Source organism: Falco punctatus, assembly GCF_963210335.1.
Source record: "Falco punctatus genome assembly, chromosome: Z".
In the NCBI taxonomy this organism is placed as follows: domain Eukaryota; kingdom Metazoa; phylum Chordata; class Aves; order Falconiformes; family Falconidae; genus Falco; species Falco punctatus.
This window is the reverse complement of record NC_137586.1, coordinates 64,615,483-64,627,729: the sequence shown is the minus strand read 5'-3', so window position 1 is coordinate 64,627,729 and position 12,247 is coordinate 64,615,483. Positions and strand designations below refer to the sequence as shown.

General features: G+C 36.0%; 1 protein-coding gene across 15 annotated transcripts in view; it reads left to right on the top strand.

Annotated features, from left to right (window-relative positions):
* CSNK1G3 (casein kinase 1 gamma 3) overlaps positions 1-12,247 on the top strand; it is a 68,685-nt gene that overhangs the window by 24,442 nt on the left and 31,996 nt on the right. For 10 of the 15 annotated variants that reach the window (XM_080372664.1, XM_080372657.1, XM_080372668.1 and 7 more), the window contains 2 exons: positions 3,657-3,697; positions 10,797-10,866. In XM_080372664.1, the coding sequence (XP_080228790.1) occupies positions 3,657-3,697; positions 10,797-10,866 (111 nt within the window). The remainder of the gene's footprint in view (positions 1-3,656; positions 3,698-10,796; positions 10,867-12,247) is intronic. The other 5 variants (XM_080372661.1, XM_080372659.1, XM_080372662.1 and 2 more) reach the window with 2 other exon arrangements.

The window sequence follows — 12,247 nt, the reverse complement described above, 5'->3', positions numbered from 1 at the left end:
CATGTCTTCTGTGGTGTGACCCCAGCCAGCGCAAGCTCTATCACATGCTAAGAATCTCTGCAGCAGGAGACTTTCTGGGACTAAAAATGTTCCATAACTGTATGCAGTGCTGTCCTAAATTCAGTTGTCTCTTTGAAGATGCTGGTAATTACTTCATGGTTATTGTATTATGCTACCTTTGCTGGTTTCCTGAAGCAGTTCATTCAGATGTTCTTGGGACAAAGTGTATGTGAAACACATTCTCCTACTTACAGGTCTGTCTTAAAGTGCTGTGGTCTTCGAGGTTTCTTGGAGACCGTGTAGCAGGCACTACAGTGGTTTTAATAGCAGTGAGCTTTTTGATTCCTTCATTTCCTTTTCATCATCAGCAGTATAATGAGGCTAAACAGTGAGCTGCTGTTGGACAGGGACAGCGAGGATCTATCTGTCTGTAGGGAGAATCTGGGAGATGGTTAATTCAGTCAGTTCCCTGCTGAACAGGTGGTTGAAAAATCAAATGGTGAAGAAGGGACAGGTTAAGAATGACTGGAATTTTGAAGCATTTGAATTTGGGCAGCAAAGCTTGAAATTTTACTGTTTATTAGAGTAGATGCTAAAATGATGGGTATGTGCTTTTGGAAAAGTATATATTTAATTTCGCGCTCTTAAATTTCCATGATGACAGCATTAGCCAGGGTTTTCAAGGTCTGTGATTCCTCTGTGTGTTAACAAGTGTAACTTGACACTTAATGGCAAGACCTTACTCCAGTATTCGTGGAACGCTTAAGTTAATGCTTTTCTTTAAAGAGAGATGGGTATGAAAGCGGGGTATTTGAGAGAAGGGTGGGCTGTGTAGGTCCTGTGTTTCTGTTGATCATCTACCTCTGGTAGAACTACTGTCCTTCAGACAATGTTTTTAATATAGTGCTTGTACACAATGTTGTAATGCATGTTATAAATGTGACTATATAGACATTTATATAACATGTTTTTAATGCAGTGCTTTCTAGGGGCATAATCGAGTCTGAGTCAGAATGTAAATAAGCTTAGTACATTAATATTGTAGAGGGATGAAAGATAACATTGCTGGAGCTCTGACTGAGGATACTGAAGTTAAGTGTCTCAATAAGAGGTACTCTGGTTAATTCCTGTTGATAGTTAAAAAAGATTGATATATTTTGACCTTTACAGTGTTAAATATGTACCTCAGCAGTTCACAGATCAGGCTGAAACTCTGTCTAAAGCTTTTCTTAAACTTCTCTAAACTGACTTTGAATGATAATTTCTTTTAAACCTCTCCATGAAAGATATCAGACTAGTATAATCAACGTCACGTTTATTACTGAAGGCAATAATAATAAAGTTAACTTTTTTCCTGTCTGTTATCTTGGACTAGTCATGGCCTACAGAGTTGGTTATCTATTTCAGATCAGTATCAGATTAACTCATTTGCTTGCAGCAGATAGTGTGACATCTATTTCATTCTAAATACAGAATGCAAGTAGTTAAGACTGACTCTGGTAGTACTGAAATGAAGTAGGACAAACAAGTAACAGAAATAGGAGGAAGATGGTAGTGTAGTGTAGTGCCCTGCAACACCCACCCGGACAACTGCAAGCTTTTGTTTTCCACAAATAGTAGATATTTCAAATCCTTATTTATTGTTATTTGTGGAGTAAGATGCTTTAAATGTAAGTTACTGAAAGCAGGGATTAAGACTAGTATTACAGAATCTGATATAGATTAGTTATTTTTGCATTATGCTACTACAGCAGCAAGTAACTTCAAGTGGGTATCCTTCCTATGAAGATGTACACAAGCACTTATTTTATGTACTTCTGCAAATGGGAATATATTTTGAGCATGTGTCTTAAAAAATCTTAAAGGAGGAATAAAGTTTTTAAAGAGCTATGAAGCTGTGCTTCAGGAGAGAAAAATTCAGTTACAAATCAGTAGCCATTGTAGTCTTCCTGCTAAGAAAAAAGGAAGAGCCAGACTTCTGTAGTGGTTTGGGGATCAAATGGTAAATTGGCCGTATCTAGCAAATGAATGTCTCTGATGTGCAACCATGAACTTGCAAAGGACTAAACTCTTCTGAATATTTAGCTGTTAATCTTAAGGCTTTTCTGAATTAAGATAAACTGATGGGATAGTAAACGAAAGCCTGTTGCTGCTGCATGTGATGCCTTATACAATACCTGTTCTGTGTTTAGAGAGAGTTAACAGCGATGTCAAATCTGCTGTCTTCCATATTCTAAGAGACAGTTGTCATGACTCACCGCATGGAAGGTTAAAATGTCCCTTCTGATGTTTCTTCAGAGTGATAAGCCTGTCCTTACTATATTTGGCTACTGGGACACAACATCCAGTCACTTAACTGTAACTGGATTTGTTAGAATAGACTGAAAGTGCAGGGCCTTTGCAAGAGTTTCTTTTAATATCTTCTAGACTGTAATAGCATACAGGAACACAAAGACACTTCATATGGTGTGCATTTTTTGTAAAAAATGTAACTCAAGTACTCATAAGAAATGTTTAAGATGCCTGGATTTCCACTCTAGTCCCTGGATAGGTCTTGGAATTATCCATTCTTTTGGTGGTCAGAGTAGGGCCTGCTGCCCATAGTGATTCTGTGTTTATTATTATACAGCCTTCAGGCAACTTGTTTCTTGTAAAGCTGATCCCTTACCAGACATGTGAGTTGTAATACATCTTTTTTTCAGCTTTGCAGGAGTACTTTATTTTTAAAAATAAGGACCTGAGATCGTAGTTTTTGACTACAAATGTAATTGTCTTCACAGGAAACCTTTTTGTCGTGGTCCATGTCTTTTCCCCGCTTGATTTCTTTAATAAAACTGAGCTAAACATGGGAAATCCAGACTTGAGTAATACTACAGAGATAGAAGTGGAATTGTCATTATAAATAATACACACTACACTCTTGTAAAGACTGTAGCAAAATGAAGTGTCAGAATTTACTCTTCTGTTACCTGCTTTTTTTTTAATTTTACATAATTTAAATATTTACGTAATTTTATTTTTACATAAAGCTTGTCTACCTTTAATCATTGCATACTATTTGAAGTAACACTTGTTGAAATATGCTTATCCAGTTACAGAATCACTTCTAAAGCAGCATATGCATTTTCTAAATGGTATAAGTATTTTAACTCAGTAATGCTCTTCTCCTGTTTGTCGTAAATTTAAGCTTAGAATGTAGAGAATTGAGACACACCCTGCCTGCGCCGCCCCCCCCCCCCCCCCCCCCAGTCCTAGTTAATTCTAACTCTAACTAGTGTCTGGTATTCCAAGACATATGATAATCTTAAATTAAATTTTAAATAGTTTTCAGCAATAAATATGAAAATGTAGAATGACCCATTGCACTTTACAGTAATTTACCAATTTTGAAGCTTTTCTAGTGTATAGAAACGCTGCAAACTTGGATGAAATAGCTGAAACTCTCAGTGAAACTGCCACTTCTTATACTATTTAAGAACAAAGTTCTGTTTGAGTATGGTATTGGACTAATAAAGCCACATTTTTTCAAGTTGCTACCAGAAGACCTAGCACCTTAGATCAAAAACATTTCAAGACTTCCTTGATGTTTAAATGGCATTTTACTTGAACGGGAAAGCCAATGTCTTACATTGTTGTTTTTTGTTCTTTTTTTCAAGGAAAAAATTTATACACAAATGAATATGTGGCAATTAAGCTGGTAAGTTAGTTTCTCATCCCAAATCCTTAATCAAAATTTTCTTTTCTTATATAATGGTTTGGTTTCCTTAATTAAAATCCTTAAGCTATGTATGTTTTGAACTGAGTAGATGAAGGCAGTTAGTGATAGATGTAATAATATACTTTGGACGTACTGAATAAAAGCAGTGTTAATTCCTGCAGTATTATCAAGGCTAAGTCTGTGTTTGTCGATGGTGATTGATGGCTGCTTTAGGGATATATGTGGCAGTTGTCTTTAGTAGATTCCTTTTTTGTGCAACAAGTAGAGGAACACCAAACTTAATGTGAATCTGACTGCAGATGACTACAGAGGAGCTCCAGAAATTCTGCAGCCTGCCTGTATTTTAACACCCTTATTTCTGCCTCAAACTGTTTTTCATTTGTAGTCGTTGGTATTTGCACATCTGTTTTGGTAGACACTTTATTTGCAATGATATGAAAAATGTTTCCTTCATTTGCACACATGGTAAATGTGGATATTTTATTAATACTGAAGACTCAGGAAAAGCAGAACAATGACCTCAGAACAGCACTGTATACTTGATGTTTTGTTTCTGGATACTTTTACCTTCTTGGTAAATGACTGTTACTGCTAAATAATTTCATGATTAAGTTCAGGTTTTTTACTTGTCATTGAAGAAATTTTAGGACTCCCATTAACTTGTTGCTGCAGTAGGACAGAATATTTTTCACAGCATAGTATGGTCAATTTCTATTTCCTTGAAGTGAAAGGTAAGCTATTGAAACAGAAATACATGGCTTTAGATGGGTAATCTAAAAAAACTTACAAATGTATATAATATACTCTTGAAAATTATTTGTGTGACTATTTGTTCAGAAAAATATTTACTTCAATGGCTACAGATGTAAAAATATCTAAGTTACGGTTTGAAAGAGCAGCATCAAATGCAATTCTGGTGGTTATTGTGTGTCATGCCCGATTTAATTTTGCTTTAAAATATCTTGGACTTACTCTGTATCTCTGATAATACTTGAAAATAGTCTTGAGTTTTTCTGCTTACTGGGTGTTTTGCTATAAAGCGCTGTTGTACTGTAGGAGGGTTTGTTACCTGGTGTGCAGTGCTAGTTCATGCACCAAGTTTCAGTATTCCTATTCTTTTAATCTGGTTTGTGCAAAGTAAGGAGCAAGGTGGTAACCCACACATGCCTAGCTCCCTGATTGCCAAAACTTTACGCTATCTATACTTTTCAACAAGCAAAGACGTCAGCCTTCGTTGGTTACAAGTGACACAACTTTCCATTCCTTGGTGCTTGGTTTCCTATTTGTCAGGCGCCTCCTGCTCACTGTGTAAATGCAGTCCGTGTGCTCAGCCTCCACTTTTGGAGTCTGGTGTGTGTGTTTCTTGAGTCAGTGGTCAATAGGTTAGTGGGTCGTTGGTCATGATCTACCCTGGCCGGAATTACCTTTCCTATAGTTTTCCTGAGTTTATTTCTTGTGAGTGCTTCCTTTGGGAAATTCCTTTTCTAAACAGGAGGAGCGCTTAGCGGGACATACAAAAAAGCTTGTAACATCAAATAACCATTAATGAGTCATCTGTTCTAATTGTCTAAAAGTCAAACTACTAAGAGTACATTCAGTTTTATTAATCATTTGATACCTGCACATTCAGAAATAGTTTGCAAGACTATGTTTTTGAGCATTAGTCACTTGGTGTAGAGTAGAACTCTTTAACCTGATTAGTGGGTTTTGGTAAAAAAGTTTTTATTAATAAACTCATGTATTATTTCAGCCCATTTCAACCTTCAAAGGTACTGTTAAGTGACAAATTTGACTTGTTTCCAAATACTCAATTTTACAGCTGTTCATTTGTAGCTGTGCAAAAAGCTTGAAGTATTGTTATTAACCTCCTTTGAAGTCACTAAAGAACCAGTGTAGTGCAGTACGTCTGTAATTTACTAGTGCTTACAGAACTCTGGATATGTAGTAAACTTGTCAAGTTGTCCTCTTACTTCAGTGGTATGAGAAGCTATAGTGTCTTTGCAATAAACTACAGATGTAAGGAATCAGTGGAAGACAACACTGGAGCTTGCATCATCGCTGTAAGGTAAAAACATTCATTAGCAGGTAAAACTAGTGGATTCTTTGAACATAGTTCTCTTTTTTGGTAATTTCATTCAGCTCTTTTGAACTTGGGTCACAATGTTCGGTTTGTTAAAAGCAGCTGTGTCAAATTGGGGGACTCAGTTGAATTCTGCTTTTTTTCTGTTTTTTCTTCTGTTACAGACAGTGTCAGGACTTCATTCTTAACAGTTAGTTAGGTTGTGCTTGGTCTCCTTTCCCTTTTAAAATGTAAGCCTAATGTTTTTTTCCTGTCTCTGGCACTTACTCCTTTTGTGCTTTGAGAGCAGTGATTAGGCCTATGCTCAGTCTTTGTTTTGTTATCCTAAATGAAGCACTCATAACTTCCTCTCTGTTTTGCACCTGTTGTAGTTCAGGTTTAGCCCTCCTGAATTGTGTTACTTTAATTATGTAATTATTCTAGTTTGAGCAGTTACCCTTGGTAGGTAGGGTTGTGGTAATATCTCTCCAGAAGTATCCTAAAATTGTATTTGTATTCCTTGTGGTAGCATTTGTTGTTGATGTATTGTTTTCTTAGGAGCAGCAAAACATCTCCTATGCCAGATGTTTTATATGTAGATGGTAACTGTATAGTGTAGTGCAGGAAGGTTGTGTGGGTTTCTCTTGAGAGCATGAATTACAATGGCTGCATTTATACAGCAGCTTGCAAGAGTACTTCTGATGCTAAAAGTAAATGGTTTTTACAGCTACTGTTTTGACTTACTAATTCAACACAATGAAAAGTTTATTTCCCTCATGGACAAAACTATACAAGTATGTTCCTGTTTACGATGCTTATGGCAACTTCAGGACTGACTTATATAAGGAAATGTTTTAAACAGTTATTCTATGTGAGGCATGAGGGTCATACAATGTATGCATTTTAATGTATAACGTATATATGTGAATGCATGTTTATTCTGGTAAAGCAGCCACAATTCCAGGATATTACTCTTGATCTGGCTTCTTTCATTATGACCTGTTCTGATGGGGCACATACCCAAATTTGAAAGGTTAGATGAGACTTTTTTTCTAAGAACTGGAATGAGGATCTTTAAGTACTGGGTTTCAGCAGTTTTGCACTGTCTAGTAGTATTTGTATATTTCCGCTGGTCTATTAGTATATGGATTGATTTCTTGTGATGAGGTAGTTCTTCAGCAATAACAATTAGGTATACATGAATGGCTCACCTCTTCATTTATTATTTACTACTTCTGCTACATGACCCTTTACTTAGCTTAGACTTCCCTGTTAGCTCTACTTTCTCCTTCATTCTTCTTCCCTTTTGCTTTGACAAACTTCTCCATTGCCTGAACTTATCTCAATCTCAAACTTAAAATCTGCAGGATGCTTAACCACTAACCAGATACCAACTAAAGAAACTTCTGGTTGAGCTGCTTCTGGAAATAAGTAAATTTTCTTTTTGTTTTTGTGTGAAAGATAGCAAGTTATGAGGTAGTCACTACTACTTTTAGTCTGTAATCTTTAATTCATTGAGTAATGATTAAAATCTTAACAGCTGAATACTTAAAATTTTAAGTGGGGTGTGTGTATAAAGAAGATTGCGTCTGGAAGGGTTTTTTTATTACAGTCTAGAATGATCCCATTTCAGAACCTCTTTAGACAGCTGTAGTAAATGCTAGTAGACTGATCTTTTCCTGTAACAAGATCCTTATCTCTTAAAGAACTTTTTGCTGAAAATACCTTTTGTTTGCTGTTACCTAAGAAAATATGAAGCAGAGACAGAAGGTACACTGAGTAGGAGTTAAACATGAAAAGCAGGCAATAGCTGAATGTAAAAATAGTGCTTTAGGTTAATATCCCTTCTGACCTCATGGTTAGTCTAAGTAAACTGTTTTCTCAAAACCTTTTAAAAGGGAAGTGGTACATCTTGGAAATTGTGTAGTAGTTTAGTCCATGTATTTGGCATAAAAAGAATTGCAAAAATACATTATGAACTTGAAACAGATGTCACGTTTTGGGTGTTGTTATCCTTCTGTTTGAATGTATAAGCATCCCACAAAATAAGAAAGGAGAGAAGAAACTTGGTTCAGGGAACCTCTCTGAGCTAAGGAGCTCTTTTCTGTTGGTCGGGTAACTGGTGCTTAGTAACTGCACATTAGTTCCTTGGACTGCAGGGTCTGCCTGCCATCCTCATAAAGACAGAAATGCTCTTCTGCAGAAGGTATCTAGGTTTTAATATAGAAACTTTGAAATAATTAGACTTGAATATATAAGCAGTGCAGTGAAGGTCATTCGTAGAACATTGCAGAAATCCTGGAACAGTATTCTCAGGATGCTTCAGTGAAGACCTGAGTTTAAAGTAAACAAAGTAATTTCTTTTTTTAAGAGATTGACTTCAAAGTCCTCTGGGATTAACATGATGATTTAAGTTATGTGTTGCCAGACTTATTTTCAGATGCTGAAAGGTACTAAAATATTAATGAAAATAACAAGAACCATGATTTGAAGTTTCCTTTTTTGTTGAATATGCTCTTTAGACTTATTCATGAAAATATAGTTACAGTGGTATGTTGTTCACTCTTACATTGTGGTGGAAGATTACATTTATCATACCTTTGTCTTGATTCATCCTTATCTATCTTTTCTCATTTATCAGTAGTTCACTGCATACTGCAAAGTGGGTTGTGTGGGAACATAACAGATAGTACATGAAGAGCGTATTGTGCTTGCCCTTTCACAAGTTCTGTGGAACAGAAGGTTGTATTACCTTTGTATGTTTGGAGTTACTGAACAATTGGTAAGATACCTAAGCCTTCTCACAAAATAAGGCAATTCCAGAAGACTGTCAGCCAATAAATGGGCTATAATTACGTATTACCACACTTTTTTCAACACTACTGGAGGGAGTAGAAGTATTTAATTGTCTGTCTGCTAGGCAGGGTTTAACTTCAGACTTTGCCTGTGTGTGGTTTTCAAGTAGACTTACTTGACTGTTATACATTTGTTGTCTGGAGACTTATCAGAAGAGTTTCCTGCTGACAACTGGAACAAGCAGCATTCATTTGAAAAACTGTAGATGCGTATGTCAAAAATTGGAAGCTGTTTCTTTTCCCTGGGACAATTTTTTGGGTCAATTTATATATTTCATTCAATACAAAAAAGCTGTTTTTCATTTTTACTAAGAGAGCATCTTAGAACATTCAGGGGTGATTGTTATTAATGCCAGTTAAGACAAATGGTATGACTGAACAGAATCAAACTGCCCATAAGCCAGTGTCTTGCCTTAGCATATTCAGAAGACATACAGAGTTTCATGGACTCTTAGCAGGCAGAATTACAAGCTTTATTTAGAGACTATGTAGAAAGTGGTATATTTCATAAAAGACATTTATAATACTCCAGGCAAACTAGTAGCTAATTTCTGTGGTTTTGTAAAAGGTTCAGTAACAGGCTTCATGATGGATTTACTTATGCCTCTGAAAGCTGAGTACTGGAGGTTGATAGTTGCACTCATTTGCTTAGGCCCACATTTGCAGTGAAGTGTTTTGTTAAGCAATATCAGTCTTTAATACTTGGAAATACAGTTTATGAGAACATATGAAATTTAAGTAGGACCTTTTGGTGGCCTGGTTAGTCTTGCTTAGTAGTTAGGTTTGAAGGATCAATACCTCTTTTGTTTAGAAAGTTCTTGCTCACTGCTTTGTGAAAAATTCCAGTGTTCAGCTACAATGAATGCTCAGGAGCATAGGAGGCATGTATCAAATTCTGGGGTTTTCTTTGTAGAAACTGTTACATTGGCCCTCCTGTGGTATTTGGCTTCAACTTCTGGTATCCTGGCAGAATCAAGTGCATAAAATGTACCATGACAGAGACTTTGGCTGTAGCAGCAGCAGCAATTTGAAACATCTGAGTGTTGGAGGGAGGTGCGTTGAGGAAGAGGACTAAGTTTCTCATGATTGAATATTGGCTTACAGTTTCTATGGCCTAGCTATGCTGCTAGGAAATGATACATGCTAACAAGCCATTAGCTTCTGGAGAAGATGGTGTCAGGAAAGAGATGAGCACCTTGCCTAAACTTTTCTTGAAAATTGACATCTGGCAGTATCAGTTACTGCTAAGTGTATTAACAATCTTAGTTGCATGCTGTAATTCTAGTAGGTGCAGTCTGTGTAGGAATAATACCCAGCTAATGTCCAGATTCTCACTGATGCACTGGAAGGTGTTGTGTATCACAAGAAACCAGGCATATCTTCTATAAGATGCTCTAGGAAATTGTTTAAGAATGTTACAATAAAGTAGCTTTAATTTGCAAAGGGAAATAATCGAAGAAGTTAGGGTTTTAATTTAGGCAACTTGTGTGTTCCAGTGCTTGGATCTCATGTCACTTTATTCATTGAGACCTTGCCATGCTAATACGTAGAACACAGAACTAAGATTTCATTAACCTAATAAATTGTATCGGGAAAAGAAAGATTTAAACTACAAACTTACTCTGGTGCTTTTTTTTTTTTTTTTTTTTCCATTCCATGTTTGTAGTTTAGAATGGTGTTGCTAAGCTATTCTTGTGTGGAAGGATTTGGTTGGGGTTTTTTTGTAAAGATCCTAGGATAATTTTTTTTTTAAAAAGACATATCTATCATGTATAGTAAGTGCGTGGAGAGTCTTTTCAATCTTTTAAGCTGCATGCATATCAATGTTACCTTTAGAGATCTGCCAGACACATCACCCATATGCTTTGGAGAGACAGATTATTTTTTAGCTATTCCATTGCGAGTCTGTGATTGGGTTTGCATGTTGGACCCCAGTTCTGTAGAGCAATAAAAGATGTCAGTGTCCCTGTATGCACTAGTCTCACCTGAATGAGGTTTAGGTTTTTTAGTTTCTTAAGTACCAGTCATTTTGGAAGGAACATTCAAAATTACCACATGGCTTGGAAGCAGTAGGGCTTGTTTGGTGGGTAGTAGGTAAGCATATTAGTCTTTAGGCTTTGGCAGAGAGGCTTTGTTTTAAATGTTGTTTTTGTTTTTAAATCAGGAGCCAATGAAGTCGAGAGCACCACAGCTACATTTGGAATACAGATTCTACAAGCAGCTAGGATCTGGAGGTAAAAAGCAGCATCATGCATTTTGACTGTGATGTTATCAAGGATGAATTTTTGATGAAAGCTTTCTGATTTAGGGGTATAAATCTACTTAGTAAAGTGCCCCTAGTTACTTAAAGCAGAAAAAAGCCCCATGAATCACTGGATTAATGTATAAATTTTCCTAGTATTTTAAGGCTTTTTTGTTTTACTCTTTAAACTGTGTCTATGAAATCCTAAGACTTATTTATAAGTCTTTAAGCATCACAAATTTTGTGTGCATATGGGTGTACCTTACACTAAGCAGCCTTAGACTATTCTCAGTGCGTTCTTTTTGAATAAACACTACAAATGACCAAACTGGTAATCTGCTAATCACACATTTTTATTTAAAGTTGCTATGATATTTAAATAGCTTCAGCCTCAGTTTTACTCTTCTCCCATTGATACAGTATATATTGCTTCTTAATAATTTCAAGCCTCTTAAATACTTTTAAAAAAGTTTAAATACAGATTGAGATTTGAATTTCTCATTTCTCTCCCCTTTCTGCCCACACACCCATAAGTACTCTTATGATGGTCCTCTCAGTGATCCAATTGTTACCATTATTTGCTTTTATAGGTGAGCAATACTTCTCACATGTTTGTGCCTTTCACAGAACTATATGGTCAGTTAGCCAGATGTGAAGCTGTTTAAACTAGAAAACAATGTAGGATACTGTTTTCTTGAAAATGTTCCTTTAATTCCTATAATAGTTCTTCATAGGTCATGTAGCGAGTTTTTCCATTTTTTTACTTGTTCTCCTCATGTATGGATGCATACATACGTAGTAACAGCAACTGAGTACTAAAAAATGGTTTCAGAAACAACTGGTGAAAAGGGAGTAGTACTCCTTTCTTTCTCAATTTTGTAAGCAGAGCCATTATTTCCTATATATAAAACATGTGTTTTTCATAAGAACTACTAATTCCAGTTTGTGCTACAGACTCAATCTTAGTGTGAAATAACCTGAAGTTTAAAGGATAAAATACCTGTAGCACCTTTAGAATCCCAGTTTATTTGGGGGTGGCATGGGAAGAAAGGAGAGTCATTAACATGTGAATGAATTGTTCTGGAAGTAAATTATGTTATTTTCTGGAAAATTAGTAAAGAAAATGTTATTGGGCAACAGATTATCTGACTTTATGCTACCCTTTAACAGAGCATCTTAGTAGCCTTGCTGGAAGGAGCAGCATTTTGAAATTTTGTTTTCTTGGTATTCCCTTATCTCCACCCGTTATTTGTCTACTTGCTTATTCTTATAGTATCCCTTCCTCCTTTTCTAATGACCTTGTGACTTAAATTTTTTTTTTAATTATTATTAATTTCTGTGACAAGTCTTGCAGTTCTGTACCTTGAATGCCA